The 24,002-nt window shown below is 34.1% G+C and overlaps 1 protein-coding gene across 2 annotated transcripts; it reads right to left on the bottom strand.

Moving 5' to 3' along the window:
• LOC108326108 (DNA-directed RNA polymerase I subunit 2) lies at nt 1-24,002 on the bottom strand. 2 transcript variants are annotated; one of them, XM_017559385.2, is made up of 27 exons: nt 23,637-24,002; nt 23,159-23,241; nt 22,931-23,050; nt 21,257-21,333; nt 20,645-20,708; nt 20,424-20,494; nt 19,579-19,656; nt 19,416-19,461; nt 19,102-19,282; nt 18,969-19,021; nt 13,515-13,588; nt 13,243-13,360; nt 12,766-12,853; nt 12,488-12,603; nt 9,054-9,181; nt 8,877-8,956; nt 6,258-6,499; nt 6,018-6,182; nt 5,726-5,890; nt 5,578-5,652; nt 5,218-5,321; nt 5,063-5,138; nt 4,276-4,404; nt 4,057-4,197; nt 3,041-3,253; nt 1,523-1,777; nt 1-778 (listed from the first exon to the last, which is right to left on the bottom strand). In XM_017559385.2, exons 1-27 carry the CDS (start codon nt 23,800-23,802, stop codon nt 359-361), a joined length of 3,528 nt encoding a protein of 1,175 aa, XP_017414874.1. In that variant the 5' UTR covers nt 23,803-24,002; the 3' UTR covers nt 1-358. The 2 variants fall into 2 exon arrangements, with proteins under 2 accessions (XP_017414874.1, XP_052733871.1); XM_052877911.1 differs by having other exon boundaries at nt 23,159-23,223; nt 23,787-24,002.

Genomic DNA, 24,002 nt, shown 5'->3' with positions numbered 1-24,002 from the left:
TAATATGCAAAATAGTAATATAAAATTATATCTATAATCAAGCAATAATCAAAAACACAACTTAAGGCTACGATAGAATTTACAATAACTACAAAATCCAAAAAGTCTTCTCACCGTCTTAATCAGTCGAACAATTTCCACATAACAATTGACAAAATGAATAACACTTCAAATCTTACCAAAATTTTTAACTCTCCATGATGTGAGCAAAATTTCTGCTGAAAGGGTCACCAAAATTTGTAACTCTTCATGATATGAGCAAGCATCTGAGCTCCATTGAAGATTCATGCTGCAATCACAAGCTCGTCACATCCAATCAGTTTAACAGCAGCTGAGACTACACTACAGTCTAAACATATTAGGCTCCAACTTCAGCTCCATCAGTGAGCTTGAGAGTCATTTTTATGTTCATTGCAGCTAACTCTGCAGCCAAATATCTGAATACATAGGGCATGGCAACAGTCTCCATGCCTTTACTCGTTTGGCAAGCATGACAAGTAACCTTCTTCGCGGCTCTTCCGGGAGGTAGCCCACCGATCTGGCGCACCGGCCTCTTTTGAGGCTGGATGAATGTTGTTGTAAGCATGCTTCCACACAGAGAACATACGTCAGCAATGTGATAATCAGAACATGTGTGCAACCTATCATGCAGAAGATATGCAGCTCCGTGCGCAAGCAGAGAGTCACGTTCCATTTCACCGAATCGGATTCCTCCACCACGCTTCCGTCCTTTTATCGGCTGCCGGGTGACCTGATCAATTGTGCCAGTAGATCGAACCTGTAATAAGGAAAAAGCACATGGTATCAAACAACGTTTGTTATTATTTTTTAGTTTATAGGGCAGTAGGAACTTAACCCTTTATTGAAACTCGGAAGGAGTGGGGAAACGTGAACAAAAATACCGAGCAATCAATCTACTTGTCAACAAGATTCAATATTAAAACTGTTATTTATTCAAAATGTCTCTGAAATTGTTAGGACCTGGAGGGTTTATGAAAGGAGAAAGATAGTAGAGAAATAAAGATGAGTACTTAACTGTTGAGCAGTTAAGGGGGCGGGAAAAGGTCTATAAAAAGGACCTCTTTTGTAGTTACAAATGGACAGTTTTTACCTTTGAGTTTGTAGACCGGTTCAGACATGGTGAAGGAGGTTAAGCTCCTAGATTTTCCTAGTTGTATTCTTGATTCTTTGATGTAAATACAGTTCAATTCGTTACCATTTCTTGTTGTGAGTTTTACTGAGGTGTGCGAGTGAATTAGAAAGTTAGGATTCTTACCTAGATTTCTAACAGAAATAGTTGTCAGCAGAAAGCAACTCAAAAGAACAAAGTTATGTTCTACTGTTACAGTCCCGCCAGCATAGAAATCTTTTGAGCTTAAATTTGATATACATTATGCAGTTTATAAAAACCACACTCTTAAGCTAGAAAACATGACATTTTCGACGTGCTATCACAGAAAATATGGAGAAGTATCCTTTTGTTGATGACTTTATAGGAAGTGAGAGCAGTGAATTTGTTCACCTGAAATTTGTCTGAAACCATGTGACGCAGCCGCTGATAATAAACAGGCCCAATAAATATTTCACATGTTAGTTCTGTTCCATAAACACCGCTGTATAAAACCTCCAGACCGTGATAATTAAATCCCTTTTCTTTTAGCATAAGACCAAGATCATCCACAAGTGAACCTGATTTTGAATCAGATCCCTCACCGTCTTTCTTCACTGAACTTCGAAATGGAGTTGCATCTACAAATTCTCCACGTAAGGAACCTCCCTGCAAGAAGAAATTATCATTAAACATGCATGCCTTCAGAAGTGAGACTGATACAGCACAAATAAGATACAGAACCTAAGAAATTGATATAATTATAACATCATAAAAATACAAATATTAATTAGAATAAACATATCAAGTTTTCTAAGTCATTATTAATCATTGTACATACAATAAATACTGTAATTTATCTAAACATAGTACAATCCCACTTGTATTGATACAAAATTTTAATAAATAATTTAAACTTGAAAGATGATTCGTGAACACTACAAATACAAGCTATCATTTTTGTATTACAAGTATGGAGCTTCAAGTTACTAACATAATTGGTAAAAAGTGCAGACAAACCTAAACAATGATCCTCGGAAAAATAATTAAGGGAACCAGATATCCTGTCTTCCACCTAACGTAGTGATGAATTTTGGACAGTGAACCAGTCAACAAGGAAATTGCTCTAGCCAGATAGCAGGGTGGCTACTATTTTTTAAATTTTATAATACAAACTAATAAGTACCTATATTCCTATAAGGACGTCAGCTCAAGGTTCTTTAACCTAAACCAAGAAAAACATTTAATTCTTCTATTTTCAATGCAATGTTATACCCCTTACAGTTTTCACTCCAAACAATTTCCAATGCATAATAAAAAAAGAAGAAATAAGGGTATGATTAGAAAAACAAAAGTTGATTTATCTACAAATTGTAAATTTGTCATAAAAATCAACAAATTATCCTCCACAAAAGACTATGACATACGAACAAATGCACTACATGTACAAATACGTCAAAAGCAAAACGCCCTAAACTAAAGAAATTTATAATAAATAATACAAGAACACGGTAAGAAAGTTGAAAAAGAAAGATGATATTGAAATTAATAAAAAAGAAGCACAAGAAATTAGACAGTAATTAGGAAAATGTGAACAGGGAAGTCTAAAGGAAGAAGAAAGAACAAAAGCAGATGAAAACGGAGTCTTATAAACTGTGAAGTAACCGAGGTCAGAACAGAAGTAACTACAGTATTCCAGGGGTAAAAATTTGTTAATGAATGCCACTATTTTTACGGACTATCAATGGCCACTAGTGAAAGCTACTCCACTAATAGAATCCCATAGCAGTCCAGGGCACTCCACTACGCTAGTGCACTATTGACTACTACGACATCAACTACAAACGGAAAATTTTCATAATTTATATGATAATCTTCACTCATAAGGATTTTGCATTATGATATTTTTCACACATTACTCCATTGTAGTACCTTAGCGGCAACTGATTCCAAAAGCATAGCAATTGTCATCCTGGAAGGAAATGCATGGGGATTGATGATGAGATCAGGGCGCATGCCAGTATTTCCAGAAAATGGCATATCAACATCTGGCCACAACTGAGAGCAAACACCTTTCTGTCCATGTCTACTGCTAAATTTATCCCCAATAACAGGGTTCCGAGGATGTCGAAAGCGTATGTTAACCTGCTCCAAATAGTTACAAGCACAAACTATATAAATCAGCAGATGAAAGTGAATAATCCAACAAAGAACTACAAGATTTGTAAAAAAATACATTAATTGTTAGTATAAACAAATTAGTCTGTATAGTTTACATAGTTATTACATGTAAGTCATTTTGTACAGCTGTAGGTTTTATTAAGGAGTTAGCAGCTGTCAGTCTTTGTGTCAGTAAGCAATGCATATAAATACATTTCTGTACTCATGCTTTCAGTATGATGTGATAATAACATTTTTCAGTTCATCTTCTCAAATTCTCAATTTAGTTTCGTTTCGTTTCTAGATTAACTGACTGATAAAATCAAGCTACAGTAAATACAAAGTAGCTTGAGTTTATGTTTCCATTGCCAGTAGCATATCTCTGGTAACAACATTCAGATTACAAATGCAGAAGAAAATATCAATTTTTATCAAAGATGAATAGAAATTATAACTTCAACTGCAAATCAAATATTCTGTCGTCACATAAACAAATCAAATTTAGGAATACAATTGTTGTGATATGAATTATAAAAGGATAAAATTTTATTGAAGAGGAAATAAAAACAGACAAGAAAACACATAAGCATCCTTCACTTATATAACAATAGGGTGGCAGCAAATAAAAAAAGGGTAATAGTCTTGCGAATAGCTGTGTTACTTGCACGTCCAAAATGGAAAAGAACTAAACAAAAACATGAAAGGAGCACAATATATTGTTCTTTTTAAACAGAAATATTAGTTCACCAAATAAAGATAGAAAATTATAAAGAGCTTTCTTGATTCACCTTCTGAATGTGCTTCGTGTTTTTGACATCCACAGCAACATAATCGACATAAACAGCTTCAGAACCCTTTCTTTTATAGGTGCGTGTGGAACTTGTAACTTCATTATAAATGCTACAATAGGGTTCATCTGGTTGTATCATCTGAAAGTCATACAATAAGTTTTTACATGACAAAATTGAAGTCAAGAGAAAAGAGATAGATGGGCAAAGGCACAATACCTGACCAACATGTGGAAGTCCATCTGAATCAATAGAGGGATAAGATGATTTCTCTACATTACTTTTTCTGAACGTTCTCGAAGATTGGTCTGACTTTTTGCTTTGTTCAGTTAAGTCAATAGTTTCCGTCTTCCAAAAACAGTCACAGAAAGAAAATTTGGTATCAGAATTTGCAGCAACACAAATTAACAAAGGATGTGAATATAAGCAGACAATGAGAACACCAGAAAAGGGTAAAATGGATGTCAAAGATAAAAATATTGTTGAATAATAATCTTATTTCACTTTGCTGTCCAGGTTCATCGTACAAGAGATTAAGGTTCAACGTATAATGTATATCAAATAGGGAAACTAGGATCTGTATATTTATCACTACGTTAATATATGCTCAGTTCTACATAGATTGCATTGTTTTTTTTTCGCATTCTCTCTCTGACAAATAAATACCTCATGCTAATAATAAATGTCATCCAAAAACAACAAAAAGATATTCGACTAAGAGACTGACAGTAATTACAACAAAACAGTGCTTAATAGAAAATCCCAACTTCCTATAGTACAAAGGCTAGGTTTCATTTTAGTACTTGGCTGCATCGAGTGTGAAAGAACATGTTGGAAGGGGAATAGTCTTGCGAACAGAAAACTTAGAGCAACAATGAAATTTGAAAGAAAACTGCTAAAACTTTAACATGAAACAAAGTCGCAGAACCTCAATATGAAGTAACAAAGAAAATTAATTATGATGCATTATGTCAAGAAAGCATAAATGGATGCGGCAGTATCTAACCTGATATATTTGTCCATGAAACATTCCACGTTCCACTGAAGACTTATTTAGAATCATGGCATCCTCCATATCATATCTGTAATTAGTTAACAGAAAATAATTGTTAATAGTGCTGGATGATAAAAGCTACAGTTGTGTTGCATTAAAGCTCGTACCCTGTATAAGCCAGAACTGCCACTATAGCATTTGTGCCTGTCGGAAATTCATCAATGTTGTACTTACTATATGTACTTGTGCGTACAATGGGAGTCTGAGGAGTCTGGAAATAACCAAAATGTTTAAGTTATAACAATCTAAGGAGAATCGAATACAAATAATAACAGTATACCCCATGAAGTGGATAATTTGGTGACAGATTGTTATGATTAGACAAAAATAATTATATCACACATATTCAAGTGATACAATTATATATCACATACTACAGACCAATTAGTTTGGTTCCCTTGTCACATACAACAATTTATTTCAAACATAGTGTATCTGTAATTTTCAACATGCTGATTTGAACAAACCTGAAGATGATACAATTTCTGATCTGCACGATGTTGAATTGTTTGTGAAGAGAATGCCATTGTTTGCTTTGCCATCTACATCATAACCCAGAGTAAAAAATTTTGTATCTTCGGTAGATTTGGATACCAAGACAAAAGATTATAGAACCTGGCATTGATACATATTTCGTGGACTCTGATTATGATCTGACCACGGGGTGAGATTTGCAACTACACTAAGCATTTCTGTTGGGTGGATTTCTTCATGAGTTGCAGGAAATGAACTTTTTCTTCCACCATCTCCTCCATCAAGACATCTAATTTCCATAAAAACCTGTTAAAAAAACAGACAAAAACAGTTAAAAATTGGCAAATCCTAAGTTGAAAGCACTCATCAGTGATGATTTTTTTTAGAATAGCTCCAAATAATCATATAATACACGAGAAAAACTTGCAATTACCTGCTCAAATGGCCCAATGAATTCAATGTTTTCACTTCCATTGGGAGGAATTGATATATTTTTTACTGGTCGAACAAATCTTGCAGGGGATGTGAAAAGGTATAGACCAGGATAGGCTCCACCCATGCTCAAAGGAACATATCCCACTTCCATGTCAACAGGAATCTGTGCCAAATAGTTTTAAGTCAATACCAATTAATATTTAACTAAGGAAGCACGGCATTTTGACCAAAAACGAACCACTGAAGCAGATGAAACTTTTAATGCTCGTATGTAAGCCACAACTTTCTCCACTTCACTGGATGCTATACAACCAACGACACAACCATCTAAGAGAACAGTAAGAGCTTCAGGTGGACCAGGAAGAGGTGTGTTTGGCACTGATGGTGTCATCCCAACCTCCTTTAAAATATCTTCGATGGACTTTTTTATTTTAAAATAATCTTTAATTTTTCCTTGAGAATCAAAGAATGATGTTATCCCTGAAATACAGAAGCGGAAAAAAGAATTAACTACAATGATTGGATTCTGGATTAATGAACAATTAATCTAATGCAAAAATGTCATTAATCAAGCTTCTGAATAATTTTTAATATTTTATCATACACAAATTAATAGCAGTGTTCTTGTTTGATAGTTAGACACAGTAAACATTTATGCCGTGATATATTAGATGGAGGAGTTTAACTACACCACTCTTTCGGCCAACTAAGTGTTTCAGGTTAAACCAAAAGTTCCAACCAAGTAACTCAAACTGCTGACTCCTTGGCCATAATTTTAATTTGGACTCACCCTCGCGGGTATCATGAGCAACACAATACTATATTTGAGAAATGTAATTACTGATTGTCGTCCCTGCTGTCGCTGCTTCTCCATCTATTCTTTTTTTGGTGCAATCCACTGCACTATCCCACATGATGTCCATGTTATTTTCGAATGCAATTAAAAAAATTTCAGCCCATGTTAAAGAAATCAGCATCCTCAAAAACAAATTCATATACCCTCATGTTCATACTAAGTGCATTGATTTTTAAAAGAATTTATTGTAAGTAAATAAGAGTTTTTAATGAGTTTTGTTTGAAAGCAGAATGTTAAAAACCTGATTGATACACAGCGTCATTTGAAAACTTTCTATAAAAACTGATTTTGCAAGTGAAATAACAGAATGGGTGCCAATGTCCATTCCATACATATATATTTAATGTAGAAGTCTCTTAATTGCAATCCATAATAGGCTTAAATATATTTTTAATATCATGAGTTTTGCTTGGAAACAGAATGTTAAAAAACTGATTCATACACAGCATCATTTAATATCATTTAACAAAATGAGCTTTTAATATCATGAGTTTTGTTTGAAAAAATAATTTAAAAAAACTAAATGATACACAGCGTCATTTGAAAACTTGCAATAAAAACTCATTTTCGAAGTACAATAACAAAATGGGTGCCAATGTCCATTCCATACATATATATTTAATGTAGAAGTCTTTGAATTCTAATTCATTATAGGCTTAAATATATTTTAACTAGCCTGTTTTATAGCTTCATAGCTGGCTTGTTTTTTGTTCACGGCTTTTCGTTGGGTCCCCCCATGAGTTTTTTGTATCTATTCTTTCGTTTTTAATGATATTTTCATGTAATGACAAATGATAGATATCCTTGAAGTGTCAGTCTAACTGAAATGTCAAGGATCACCGATGTCAAGGATCACAGTGATATCTAATGAGTTTTATAATATATATATATATATATATATATATATATATATATATATATATATATATATATATATGTGTGTGTGTGTGTGTGTTTTTGTTTTATCCTTAATATTATGGGTTTAATGAAGAGTCAAGTGACTATTCCAAGTGGTGGAGTGGAATTGTGATATAATGTCAGCAAGTAAAGTTCTTTAGGATTATAAAATATGTTATTTATCTATCTAAAAAGTTAGGGATCAAAATTAGTCATTCCAAATTTCTAAATGATGAAAAACAAAAAAAAATATTTTACATGTATTACTACAAAAGTTTGTGCATTTTATAACAAATAAAAACAATAATTTTCAATTTTAGAAGACTAAAAAGAAAGAATAAAATTTACAACAACGAAAATCAAAACACGGTAAACTTACCTAGATTAAAAACATATACAGCCTTCATTATATTAATAATAACCAACCCGGTAAACTTTGGTATATAGTTTTCTAATATTTTTCTAAAAAAATTAGATACCTAGGTGTACAGAAAAAATAACAATTAACATATTTAGCCAATATATATTTGATGTTAACATTATTATATAGGTTCAATAAAGATGGTAATTGACATGACACTACCATGCATAGGGACACAAGCCCTATGATCAAAATCACAAAGTTGTTATTCACACCTCTATTGAGATCATCTGCGACAGAATTCACATGAAAAATGGAGAGTGTATGAGATTAAAATAGAATGAAATCATGCATCTATGTTAAAAATCGAGCTCTGCGAAAGCATGAGGGTATACATGGAATATCAGCACATGATCGGAAAGTTACAATTACAAGTTGTTTTATATTTTTCCCTAAAATAAATTGAAAGCTAACATGCATGTCTCTAAGAATCTAGTTTAGTTTAAGAAACCTGTTTCACTTTGTTTGAAGAGGCAATTACAGATTGAAAAACGGCAATTCACAATCTCATTAAATTACTTATGAAAAACAAGCTCACCCGTGTAAGAGGTAGATCAAGGCAGACACATATGTGGAAGTCACTAAGAAGTACACTTCCTAATTAGTTGCAAAATGTCTACTATTTAGGAGAAGAAAACAGAGGAAGATAAGTGAACCAGAAAAAAGTAGAAAAATTAACTTACTACAAGTGCGAGTCAAATGATTCAACAATCCACAAGGCTCTCCATCAGGCGTGTGCACAGGACAAAGAAAGCCCCAAGATCTATTTATATAATTATATAAAAATTTACATAAAAACATATATATGCACGTATATCATAATAAAATCACAATATATTTATTATGTAAAAAGTACTAACTCAGGTAATAGCTTCCGAACAGTTGTTGTACGGAGTCCAGCAAATGAGGCCCCTCTATGAACGGAACGAAAATGTGATATAAAACGTAAAAAGTTTAGCCTTTCAGCCTGAACTGTATATCCTGCCCTCTGATTAAGAAGAAAATAAGCTATGAATAACTTGTTGGGGAACAAGGAAACAAAACAAGATATTTAAAGCAATTAAGAAATTAGTCTTGCTATTCATTAATATAGTTTACTCGGTCTTAATATATTTTGGCTATATTGCAAGAAATACCTATTAACTATAGCCATTTTCACAAAGCTTCTGGTTCAACTAAAAAAGAATGATTTTATTATTTTCATTCATAGTCATTACATTCTTCTTACTCCTATTTGTAACAATCTAATCTTCTAGAAAGGGAAACAAGGAAACAAAATAATCTAGAAGATCATACACATGTTTTTCTCTAATTAGGAAGATTTAGTCATAGGAGACGAAGCAGAGCTTTTAGTGAATCACAGGAGACGAGCGAAGAATATTAGCTTCATGACTCAGCTAAATCAGAAAACCCTAATTTGGTGAGTCCTAAAAATGACTTCGTTTTACAATAAAAAAAAATCTTCACAAACTTGTCAAATCGGAAGCAAGCTCGTGATTTCAGTCGTTTGTATATTAAAGCAACCACCCTAAGCTTGTTTAGTATATTTAGTCATATTGTGTGAATTTTTGGATTGAAACAGAGTAAGACAAACCATACAATGTTTTATTGTCATATTTCTTCTAACAAGTGTTTATCTTATGATCTATGTTAATGATATTGTTATTATAGATATCACTAGAATTGCTCAACTAAAGAGCATTTATTCAGCCACTTTCAAACCAAATATCTAGCCTATCTAAAGTACTTTCATAGTATTGTAGTAGTGCAATCATAAGGTATCATCATTTCACAATGAAAATATGTTCTTGATATTTTGAAGGAGATAGGTCTGACAAATTATAAGCCCATTGATAGTCCTATGAACTCAAATTAGAAGTTAATGAGACCAAGGTGAATTTTCTCATACTCGGAGATATATAAAGTTGGTTGGAAAACTCACTTATCTTAATATAACAAGACCTAGTCTTTGTTATTATTGAATATAGTGAAAAACTATATTTAAATTAATCCCTCTTGTGTAAAATACACACATAGGGTTCTCTATTTATAATAGAAGAAATATGGACTAAGCCCAAAATACAAATGAGAAATAATAACAAACCAACTAAAAGATAAAAGATAATATATCTAACACTCCTCCTCAAGCTGGAGCATACAAATTGTATGAACTAAGCTTGGAATAGATGAACTCAGTGTTAAACTAGATGATTTGTCTTCAAGAGTGTGAGGCAAACGGCGCCTGAACAGCGGCAAACGGCGCCTGGACAGCGGCAAACGGTGCCTGGACAGCGGCAAACGGCGCCTGGACAGCGGCAAACGACGCCGAACAGCGGCAAACAGCGCCAAACAGCGGCAAACAGTGCCAAACAGCGGCAAACAGTGCCGAACAGCGGCAAAAGACGCCTGGACAGCGGAAAAAGACGCCTGGACAGCGGAAAAACGGCGCCGGACAGCGGCAAAACGGCGCTGGAAAAACGAAGATGGCAGCAATGGCTGCTCTGAGGGTCTGAACAGAGAGAGGAGGTCCAGACGACGGCTATGGAGGAGTCGCGGAGACTTTCCGGTGGCCAGAGGGCGGCGCGTGAGCTGTACGCGCCTGTTCGCAGCGAACATAGAAGCGGCGCGTGGCGGAGCGTGGGGAAGAATCAGACGCCGGCACCGGTGGGGTTGGTCGTCGCGTGAAGAGGCGAACCAGATCCAGTGGTCGCCGGACGGAACTGTGACGGTGGCCGGCGACAAGGCGGCGGCGGACTGGTCGGAAAGAAGCGCTGCGTGGCGGCGCGTGACTGAGAGGTGGCTCTCGAAACCAGCGTGGTTGGCCGTCGCTCGAAGAGACGGTCCAGATCCGCAGGTCACCCGTCGAATCTGTGACGGTGGCCGGCGGCGGCAGCGGCGGCGACGGTGGCCGGAGTTAGCAGTGACGGCAGCGGAAAGTGGCGGCGACAGCAGTGGCACACTGGGTCTGGACTGGTGCTGACTGTGGCAGAGATTTAAGAAGAAAAATGGACTGCCCACTGAAATTTTAGGGGCTGCCGGCGGCCATGGCGGCCGGCCGCCGACAGACAGCAGAGACCACCAGAAGAGGATCAGAGAACTTGCTCTGATACCATATTGAATATAGTGAAAAACTATATTTAAATTAATCCCTCTTGTGTAAAATACACACATAGGGTTCTCTATTTATAATAGAAGAAATATGGGCTAAGCCCAAAATACAAATGAGAAATAATAACAAACCAACTAAAAGATAAAAGATAATATATCTAACAGTTATCAAGTGGGAGTTGTAAGTCAATTTACACAGCCCCCACATTTATCACTAGAATGTTGTGATTAAAATTCTCAAATTTGTAAATGGGAACCTAGGACGGGGATTATTGTAAACAAGGGAAGTACTCAAGTCATAAGGTATTGTGGTGCATATTCGACTGGTTGTCACGTTGACATGAGATCTACCACAAAATATTGTGTATTCCTTGGAGGGAACATTGAATCTTGGAAAAGTAAAAAAAGTGTTCTCAATCTAATGCAAAACCTAAATAGCAATATGTGGCCCCAGCTACATGCAAACTTTTAAACTCCTTCAAGAGTTGAAATTTTATGAAAATGAGGAGATGAAGTTGTATTGTGACAACAAAGCAACTCTTCATATTGTCTCTAATCGATTGTTTCTTGAGAAAACAAAACATATACAGATTCACTTTGTTAGAGAGAAGCTATTGTCCAAGGATTTTATTACCGAGTTTTTCAGCTCTAATGAACAAATTGCAAACATTCAAACTAAATCCCTAAGAGGACCTAGGATTCAATTTATATGTTCCTAGCTTGGTGCATATGATCTACAATCTCTATGTTGAGGGGAAGTGTTGAAATGTAATGTTACTTTTATTATTCTTGTTGAAATGTCAATAATTCATAGGACACCATTAACAACATGAACATAGTGCACGTGTCATACAGAAGGTGCATGGGAAGAACATCAAAAGAAGAAAGGAAAAAGCACCCAAAAAGAAAGCACCAATTCTATTTTAGCCTTATCAGATGGGCTGGTTCAGATCATGCTGAAGTTATACTTTGATCTGGACCAATCAATTTCAATTGCTTTGGATTTTCCTTTGCGTGTCTAGCCTGAACTAATTCGGTTTAGTTTGTATAAGGAGATCAAGTTTATTATTAAATAATAGGAAATTGAAAAATTGAAAGAAAACAAAAATAAGTATGTAACAATTGACAGGTTGCAAATGCAAAATTATAAACAGTCGCATAATTTAACTAATTGGAAAGTCAATACCTGTTGCAGATCTAGACCCGTTTGTGTAATTAATCTTCCAGTTTTCAACATGTTTTCAACTGCTGAACTGACTTGCTTTGACGAATTTTTATCCATAATTTTCTTAATTTGAACAACTGCAATACCAAAGAAGCAAACAATAAAATGACAAAAGTTACATATAATTAATTTAACTTAAGCCATACTAATTTAAAAACTATACATAAAGCTGAAACAAACAGAACAATATAGAAATCCAAGAAACAGCAAGCCCAAATAACCAACAAATGTATACATACTGTCGCTGATATTAAAATTCTTGCTCTTTTTATCGATCTCATCCATAAGAAGCCTTCTTCCTTTTTGCAGCCAATCTTCCAATTTTTCCTGAGATAAAAAGTACGAAAATACAAGAATCAACATTAATAGATGGAAAGAACCGTGAACCAGAGCATAGGATAAAGTAATAGAACTAAAAGCCGAAATGATAATGAACTAGCAAGATATATTGGAACAAGAGTGTCAACAACAGAATACAATGCCCCTTCTACATCAGTTGTAGGATCAAGGTTAAGAGAATCAATGAAGGTTTATGTAATTGGGGTTTTATATGGAACTTGACCAATTCAAAAAGGCACAAATGAACAGGTGTTTCAGAAATTGAACCCTATTCCATTCTAAGTTTGAAATCAAAGTCAATATCCAAAAGCCAAATGGGACCAAATATAAACTTTAAGTGTATGCCATTAAGCCATTAAAATGAAAAACATTTATACCTTGATATAAAGTGTAATCAGGTGGCCAGGGAGTAAAACCTCCTGATTTTGCAAGGAATCAGGATTGTCTAGAACCGATGTCTGGTCTACAAGCGAGAAAAGTTTCTGCAACATGAAGCTAAAGCGGGAAAAAAAGGAGGAGCCCAACAAAACACAAAAATGTGAGAAAACAATACATAAATCATTTACCAAAAGTATTTCTTGTCCATAAGAAAGAACATAATCTGAGTAATTAAAAATCATCACATAAATTAGAAGAGCAAGTGGCTAACATGAGAAGATTGAATTTGTCAAAATTCTCATCCAGATGAACTAATATGCAGTCCTTCAAAACAGCTTCAGCCACCTAGAAAACAAAGAACTTCATAAAATCACTGGAAAATGTCTTAATTTTTACTTTTTTATAAACAAAATATTTCTTTCAAGAAGAATAGGATGTGGGGCTCAAACATAAAGTGAAAATTTGGTGTCTGGATTATCTCTCTCTACCTTTATACAATGTGTTAGAATCCTTAAAGGGGCAAGTTTCCTTCCTCTAAGTCTGTATGACTCTTAGTGTTGCCTACAACTAATTTGAACACCTACCTATAAACTTTGAAAACTTCATAAGATGGAATGATTTTTTGAATAACCCCTTGTTGTTGGCCTAGGAATTCAAACAATTTTAATTTCAACATCCAAAATCCTCAAACTCCAGTTTACAACTTCAATACACTACCAATGAACTGACACTTGCAAGGAGGAACTAATATTAGTCGTAAGAGGCTCTGATATGGAAACCCATTGATTAGTTAGATAGTTAGTTACTTAGGTTGGAGGAAGAAATAAAGCATGTAACCTATAAATAAGAGAGTTGAAGAAGAGGTCACTTTTTCATTTATGAAATTGTTAAGACTGAATAATTGTTAGCTTATACTGTTACAGTTGTCAACTTTTACTAACAATAGCTTTTGTTATAAGCAATAGCCTATATATAATCTTGTGACCATATTTTAAAGTGTGTGAAAATATAAAAACAGTTCAACTTGTTTCTCTGATTATTTTTCATCAAGAGGTATCTAGAGCTACTTTTTCGATGCTTCATCTTTTCCGAATGTAAGGTTGCTTCATCTTATTGTTCTTGCAAATCTCTCTTCACAGGTATCATGAGTTATTATTTGGTACTTATGTCGCACAAATCTTCTTTGAAGCACCTTCACCTTTGCGAAGTCTTCATTTGTTTATACGGCTTTTGCTTTGCTTTGCATTCTTTCCCAACCTCCATTGCTTAAAAGCATGATAAATCAATTTATCTTCAATAGCTACAATATGTTAAATAAGTGATAAAAATGCATATGCTTCAGCGATTCCTTGTGAATCTTGTGGTTCTGCTTTGCTATCTCACTAAAATTGATTGCAAGTTTGACCAAGTTAATCAAGAGTATGAGGCGTTCAATGTTTAGGATAAAATGTTACTTGTTGGGCTTCAATCAACCCTCCCTGAGTCAGTTCTATCTCTCATATTTAGGTTAGCCAACTCCTATGAGGTTTGGTAGACAATTCATGAATATTTTTTATATTCAAACCCAAATGTTGCACACATCAATTGCATACCATGATGCACACAATTTGACTTGGTTCTAAATGAATGGGAGATTATCTTCTCAAGATTAAGAGTTATGTTGATGAACCCACTAGTGTTGAAGTTATCCTCCAACAAAAAAAAAATGTGGATGAAATTCTTAAAGGACTTCCCTCTAATTATCCACCAGCTGTTTTGGTTATATAAAGCATAAAGAGTACATCATCCATCACAAATTCAAGCCCTATTTTACAATCATTAAACACTTTTTTGATTGATAAGTTGAGGAGGTGCAAGGTTAGCCAACCTTGTCATGCATCCTTAGGTCCATCCACTCCTATGAGGATTGGTAGAACATTCATGAATATTTTTGTCCATAAAACAAATCTCGTGCACCTCATTTACATAATAAGATGCACACACTTCGACCTCATTCCAAATCAATGGGAGATTATATTCTCAAGATTAAGAGTGATGTTAATAAACCCACCAATTTTGGAGTTCCTATTCGTCAAAAAGTGTATGTTGATACAATTCTTGAAGGACATCTCTCTAACTATGTGCTTGTAAATTTGGCTATTGAAAGTAAAAAGCATACCCCACCAATTGCTAAAATTGAAGCTCTTTTTTACGGTCATCAAACACATATTGATCGATATGTTAGAGATGCAAGGTTTGGTATCTCCTTCATTTAATTATAGTAGTGCTTTATACGGTCATGATGTTGGTAATCAAGGTTGCCCTCGTTGTGGCAGTTTTGGCAGAGGTCATAGTGGTGGTGGTGGTGGTGGTGGTGGTGGCAAATTTGCAAATTTTCAATCTAAAATTTGCTCAAATAGCAAATGTCTATCATTTTAGATCTAATGTTTCTTATCAACAGCATGATTCTATGTATTTCATTGATCCTGCTACACAACAATATATTCCTTATTTTGCTGGATCCAGTAATACCTATAATACTTGGGTAAATCATGATAGTAAGTCTAGAACAAAGTTTGGTCAAGTGTAATCGTAACAAAATTTAATTCTCAAGGACTTGGACATACTTCTTGGATACAAGATTATGGTGCAAGCTTTCAGGTAACTGATGAACCTAAAAATATCAAACAACTTATTCATGTTGATGATTTTGATCAAAATTTCATATGGAACGGTCAACATTTAAGTATTTGTAGTGTTGGTTGCTCTACCTTTGAGTCACCTCATGATTCACATGATTTTCAGCTAAACAATTCATTCCATGTTCCTTCTATTGCTAAAAGCTGGTTATGTGTTAGTCAATTTGCTAAAGATAATTTTGTTTAATAATACCTCAAATACATGGATCAATCCTAATACTAAGTCTTGAAACAAAGTTTGGCCAAGTGTCATGTGTTGGAAGTGCCACTCTGACTACAAATAAGGTCATATTAAAGTATATAAGTAGGTGCAAACCTTAGTTTACAAGTTGGTTTTGTAAGGTTAAATAAGATTTAAAGTTCACTTTTCAACATAATGTAAACGAAATTAATTCTCAAGGAATTGGAAATACTTCGTGGATACAAGATTATGGTGAAATCTTTCAAGTAACTAATGAACCTAAAAATATCAAACAACTTAATCGTTTTGACGGTTTTGATGAAACTTTCATATGGAACGATGAACATTTAAGTATTTCTAGTGTTGGTTGCTCTACCTTTGTGTCATTTCATGATTCACACATCATTTTTCAGCTAAACAATTTCTTACATGTTCCTTCTATTGTTAAAACCTTGTTAAGTGTTCGTCAATTTGATAAAGATAATTTTGTTTTCTTTGAGTTTGATTCTAATAAGTATCTTGTCAAATCTCAAGGAACGAATAAAGTTGTTCAAGGAATTGATGGTGTTGATGAACTCTATTCTTATATACGTGGATGCAATAGTTATCCTCCAAACTCCTCAATTGTTCAACCGCATAGCTCTTTGTTTAATGGTGGTGTTAGAGCTGTTAAAATTAAGCAAAAGTTGTCAATTTGCCTCATGTACAAATCTCACTTAGCAATGTTTGTATATTGCAAATTATCAGACTCACGGTAAAATTTCTCCATCCAATAAAATGTTTGCTCTTCATGCATGTCTATTCAAGGTTCACTTGAATTTTCCCAAGAAAGTCTAAAGTTGACACATTGTCTATTTTTCAAACCTCCAAATCCATGGTTGAGTTACAACTTAATTTAAAAGTTAAAAATATTCAATCTAATTAGGGTGGAGAATATCAATCAGCCATGGTATTAACTATAGGCTAATTTGTCCTCATACTCACTATCAAAATGGGGTTTTGAAAGAAAGAAAACCCTATTGATTAGGGCCTCACTTTATTGAATCATGCTTCCCTTCCTTTACAATTTTGGGATTATGCCTTTACCACTATAGAATATCATATAAATAAGTTGATCACGTCTTCTCTCATGTTTGTAATTCCCTATTCCATTTCTTTTAATAAAGATCTAGATTTTCAATTTCTTAAAGCATCTTTGGTTGCTTGATTTCCTTTATTAAGACCTTAACATTCTTATTAAGCTAGAAAATGACATTTCATTTAGGTCCAAGCAAACTTATCACCAAGAGAGAAATCGTGTGTTTTGTGCATCAATGCTTCCAAGTTCTACACAAGTTATACTTTGAGCATTCGATGGATATATTCATATGCTTTCTATTGATTATAAGGGCTAGGAAACATTGTCATGAAATATTTTGGCACTGTTGATATCACAAAGAAGGATATCAAAGGTGTCATACTCAACATACTGAATTGCCCGGTTGATAAGATACCATTATTTATACCACACAGAACTCTTAAAATCCATTTTTTTTTTGTGGTTTCAATCAACATATTTTAGGAAGTTTTAGATTTTATTCCTATTGGTTTTAACTATGTATATTGGGTGTATCTTGGTTGTATTACTAGCATATCAATCTTGCAATCTTAGGGATTTGTTTCCTGGAATAGGTTGTGCTTATTCTCACAAGGTTGTGATTGAATGCAAACTACAGTATCTTAAAGGTACCTTGTTCCTTGAACTACATCTTCCACCGACATCTCATGTCATATGTCATTTAAAGTCTTTTGTCATGCTGATTGGTCATCTAATGTTGATGAGAAACCATATGTTTTAGATGCATCCATCTTCTCGGTCCCAATTTAAAATCTTGATGGTCCCACAAGCAGTGAGTTAGTGCTCATTCTAGCACTAAGGCTAAGTATAGAAGTCCGGCACAAACTTCTACTAAATTAACATGGATTTCTACTTAGCTCACTGGACTCCAAGTTTCATTAAATTGTTGTGTCTATTGCTCACAATCCGATGTTTCATAACCACACTAAACACATGGTGATTGATGTTTTCCTTGTGCACGAAAAGATTAAGGCAGCAGAGCTCTTCATTTATCACATACCCGCTCTCAATAAAAGGGCAGGTGTGCTTACCAATCCTCTATCTTCAGCTTGTTTTGCTTTTCTTAGAGACAAACTCAATGTGTAAAATTTTTGTTATGAAAAATCTTCTCCTTGGGTTTGATGGGGGTGTTAGAGTGAATAATTGTTCAAGTGAACAAATGTTAACCTTTACTGTTACGGCTGCAAGATTTTACAGCTATCAGCTCTTACTAACAATAGCTTTTCTTGTAAGCCGTTACCACTAAATAATCTTGTAACCTTTTTTTAATGTGTGTGAATTAATAGTTTAGTTTGCTTCTCTCCTTTTTCTTCAACAAAAAATAATTTGGGACTTTTTTGGCATTGGAAGATTCAACCCCTAGAAATTTCATATATAGGACACTGTATTTCAGGGAGGAATCCTTATTTCTTTTTAAATGGATATCATGTTTATGTCAGGCTTGTTCATGTCAAATTAGACTAAAGTGCAGCACATACTAATCTCTCCAAGGATGAAAGTGTAATAATTCAAAGTAGAGAAGTCGATTAAATTTAAGCATTTTTCATGAGGGAAGTGTAATTCAACATTAATAAATAATGAAAACATAAAGACTCTTCATGTCAAATTAGACTAAGTGTAGCACACGTTAATCTGCACAAGGAAGGGAATTTAGTATTTCAAAATAAAGGGCAGTTAAATTTAAACATTCTTCACGAGGGAAGTATAACCTACCATTATTAATATATAATAATGAAATCAAAGACTTACAATAGGATAACTGGCTTGCTTAAGTTCAGGCATAATAGGTTGGAAGTGCTCTCCTGATTTAAAATGAATAATTAGTACAAAAAATATACAAATTGTTTGGAAAAGGGACTTTGAACAGTGTCAAGTTAACTACCAATATACTCTAGACATTGATCTTGGGTGAATAGAGACAAATCTCGAAGTTCGTCTAAGATTATTTTTGCCCTTTCACCAACAAGCTGGGTCCCAACAGCACCCTTTCCCTTTGCATACTTTTCATTATAACAACTTGTCAATTTTACATAAATTTCGCGATCAGATGTCCTAATGAGGGCCTGTTACAGATGACCATTAGCACCATAAATATATCCTCCAAATACAAAAACCAAATCATGGAGAAATAAGATGAATACAGGAAGCTAGAGTAAGACAGAATTTTATTGTAAATTAATAGTCAGCAATCATTACCTTCAAAACAATGCCAACAGGAAGTAAGTACTCCCTTCCTCTTAACCTGAAAAATGATTACCACGATGAATATGTTTACTTACATCTCAAATCATGGGAATTCTTCTAGGAATACAAATTATAGTTTGGACTAGGTGTTCTAATCAACAAAAAGGCTGTTTACCAGAAACCAAGTCTTGCACTCCCATTACGAAGGTAATACAATCGTATTGATAATGAAGACTGATCAGCTCTTACACACCTAGCCATTAAAACATAAAACCTCAAAAGAAATCATACTAAAACATTAAACAATGGGTTAAACACTAAAGAAATCAACATATTTCACTTTTGGCAAAAGTAAAATGGCATAATTGCTGAAAAAGATGATAAAAAAGATAGAGTCCATGAATGGAGAAAATTTAAATAGTAATGAATGCATTGGACATCTAATTACATGCATACCAAATAAAACGCATTAGATATTAATATAATGTAATTGTAGAAGGCAATTTTTTCTGAAGAAAACACTATTAGAATATCTGGCTGGACATAGTCCCATTTAGGACTAGTTAACCAAAACTAACATTGGTCAATCAGTTATACACTATCTTTGAAAGAGGCTAACCACTCTTAGCGTAATCATAAGAAATTATAAATATGTCAATCATCTTGTCCTAAATTGAATTTGTCCACTTTTTATAAAAAAAAAAAGTAACCCATTGGATGCAAAAATAGAGAACAAGGAAAAGAGAGCAAATAAAATATGATAGAATTAATTAAAGATTATCATCTTTTAACTTCGAAGTTTAAAACAAATTTAGTTAACGCATTGCTACATTTTTCCAGTGACGCTAACACTGCTTTGGGTTGGGTTACATATTAATTGTTTACAAAACCCATAGAAAACTATTTACTACAAAAGTTGAACAAAATTACTCTTAATAAAGCCCATACAACACTCTTCTCATGATGCACAAGCAAGAAACAAAATATTAGAGTGACATGCAAGTTTTTTCAATTACAAACCTTATTACAACTGCTTTATCAGTGTATCCTTCTCGCCTTTCACTAAATGAATTCCGCACCATACTCATTGGCTACAACATTTAAGGAACCAGAAAAGGAATTAAAAGCTATGACAAGGGATTGAGAAATCCACAATTACCCTTATGCAGAAACTAGATAAGTATACAACGATACAGGCTTACTCAATGCAAGCAAAGAACATAACACGAAAAACTGCTTACATAATTCCGTTTTGGCATAATTAACAGTCTGATAACCCTCTCAAGGCCATTCAAGATGAAGTAGCTGAAAAAAAAAAGTGTTTGATAAACCAATTATCAGCATGTTGAAACAAATTAAGGAATGGAAAGGAATAAGAAAATCAAATACTGGTTAAACAGAACAACTTTTTTAAATCAAGCTTCACAATAGAAAACCTGTGATGATTCAGTATTGATTCACTAACTGTAGCCTAAAGTAATATCTGATTCATTGCTATTCATTAACAGCAACTTTTAAGTTAAAGTTTATGTTGTGAAGAACAAATATGTTCTTGAACAACTATTCAAATTTAATTAGCTTTTCCTCTCATAAGTCAGAAGCTTACAAAGCCTAAGGTAAAAACAGGATAGAGACCAGGCCAGACCATCAACGTAATATTATAATAAAATGAATTTGAGTCATAGAAGCTCTTCTATTATGCTACTACATGAAGAACCAACTCTCCTAAATGCAGGCACATAATCTATATTTCAAAAGGAAACATTGCACGTAAAAGAGTTTATACAACTAAGAAGTTCATCTTTATTATAATATTATGTATTAAGTTTCACAGACAGGGTTTAACCACTTACCCACCCATTTCCGATGCTTCTTCCTTGTAGGACACAAGTTTTTTAGGATCAGCACCTCTTAAGTTGCATAACTTTGACTGCAGCAGTACAGGCAAAAGAAAAACACTCAACATAATTGCGGAATTAGATAATTAAAAACTAATTTTCTAGCACAACTAGTAAGGTTTGGAGCACAGTTGCACTTAAAACAACTAACCCATGCATAAAAATGCACAAGAAAATATGCAAAACAAAATTTATGTAGAAATAGAGCAGGTTTATAAACCAGAAACAACTTGTTAGCTTATAAATGCATATGAATTATAATGTAAAATTCAATTCAAAAGAACTCAAGTTTTTCATAGGGTATGTTAGAATAAGTATTAAAATCTGGGTAGAAGGTAGTTGTATTGGGAACTACTTCATGTTGTACCTATGAGTTGTACATGGTTCTATAACTAGGATTATGGTGTAGACTTTTAATCTTTCATCTTCTCATTATATCAGATTTCTCTCATTATAAATAAAAGATCATAAGAGGGGCCTTTCAAGCTCTCCAAAAATATATTTTTCTCTCTTTTTTAATCTTAAGTGGGTAAAATGCTAATATTACAAAATGTTTAGACGAATAACTAAAAATAGCTTAAAATGTTGGAGGATAGAAAAACGGATGGCAAGTTTAAAGTTTTTGCGGCAGTGGAAAATTCATGCTACACTTTCAACTTTAGGACAAAAAGAATAGTTTCCAATGATACAGCACTTTTGTGTCTTTATTTGGCACAGAGAATATGGCTTCTATCATTAAGCTTTTCTTGGTAGACATGTACAGGAATCAGAAAAGGTCATAGCATCAATATTCAGTTTCTTTTCATTTTGCCATGTTTAAAAGTGGATACTGTACAATAGATGTTGATTTCTTTCTTTTATTTGCTGGGATTTCATTTCAGTTAATCACAAACAAATGTAGCTAATAAATCTACGTTAAAGGGTAGCCTTTAATAAAAGTGCACAGTACTGAAAAACTAAAACGTGCAAAGCCACAAATATTAGCTTGACCTCGCTGCTTGGCATTGTCAATGCACAGAAATTAATAAGCTTTCTCTAAAACTAAACATTAAGCCAAAAACTTGCCTACACAAACAACCTAGCACACATGGAATAAAATATATACTTAATAAGCTTGCACTAAAATTAAATATTAAGACAAACACTTGCATACAAACAAGCGAGCACGCATAGAATAAAGTTCTAAACTTAAACTACTTTTTGTAACAACTTTATAAAAAAATCACAGGTAAATAGGTCTTTAGTGCCTTTCTTTTTGCAAGAGAATAAAAAATATTTACACACATGCCACAATAAACAGTTTCACAAATTAAAATGGCAAATTCAAACTACACATTTGAAAAGTAAATTGTCAATTATTACATGTAAATATTTCCCACTTTCATCCACCCAGAACTATTTCTGCTCTCCAACCATCAAAGATGCAGAAATAAAAAATAAAAAATATTAAAAAAAACACATTCCACAGTCCTCTTTATATACAGACAAAACAACAAATCCTACGAAAACAGATACTTCCACACATCTATATTTATTTAGAATAACAATTTCCTTAAAGAAAGAACACAATAAAAATCAAATATATAATGTAAAACTTCTCATTTCGTACTTTATGGGGAGTAAACAAACCTGCAACATTATGGGAAACTGCCCAAAATTTATAGTTTCTCTAATAACAGGCCCATCATTGTATTGAAAGCAAACATCTACAGTTAGCTTTCCTGTATATGAAATTTTTGCCTGTCTACACTGCTCACAAAAAAAACAGAAAAACTAAATCAATCACTAAATTAAAAATAACAACAATAATAAAATTCTGCATAATACGAAGTACGAAATTTTAAGATTGAAACTTGCTTCAAACGGAAGTAAAGCTTCACGCATGGTCCTCGAAATTCGCTCCTTCTGCGGTGGATACAGCACTGGATTTTCCAACGAAAGTAAGAACCAAGTTAAGAGAACAAACATCAATCCCATCATCATCTCTATATGGATCCAAGTAAATGCAAATCCCTCAACCCGATTAAACCACTCTATAATCATTTTGAAGAAAAGTGGGAAATTCCGTTTTTCAAAAAAGAAATTGAGCTAATACTCTCATAAGGTAAAATTAAGTAATGCAATCAATCTCCATCGAAGCTCTCACATATAACTCCTTCAGAAACTGAAGTTCGCAACTTTATATTAGTTTTATAGACAAGCTTAATTCATTTTAAGCTTAAGAAAGTTTAACAACTTTGCAATAATCACCATTTCAACTTCATACAGTAACATTTACTCAAACAGTAAAAACTAAATACGCATCGAGTTTTTCATCAACAAAGAAAAAGGATATTTCTAAGCTTTGTGGACGTTAAATCGTCGAAAACTTCGACGGCTTTGATGTGGCGGACAACGGTTTCCAATCCAGCGTCTACCATATGATCAAAGGAATCTATATGATGCTTAAACAGCTCTCTCAAATGCCCGAAATCCGGCACCGAACCTGGTTTAGCCACCATCTTCGCTGCTTTCGGCACGTTATGGTCTCGCCGGACACGCCCAGTAAGGTTGCGGGGAGGAGGTTGTGATGGCGGTGGAGTGGCGGTGAATGGAGTCTGTGCGCGGTGGTTGAGGGGGGAAGGAGAAGAAGGTGCGGCGGAAGCTTGAGAAAAAGAGGTTTGAATATGTAACCTTTGGGAAATTAGGATACACAATATAC

The sequence above is a fragment of the Vigna angularis genome, chromosome 5 (genome assembly GCF_016808095.1).
Source record: "Vigna angularis cultivar LongXiaoDou No.4 chromosome 5, ASM1680809v1, whole genome shotgun sequence".
NCBI classification, from domain to species: domain Eukaryota; kingdom Viridiplantae; phylum Streptophyta; class Magnoliopsida; order Fabales; family Fabaceae; genus Vigna; species Vigna angularis.
Note: the sequence above shows the minus strand (reverse complement) of the source record. Positions and strands in the feature narration are given on the sequence as shown.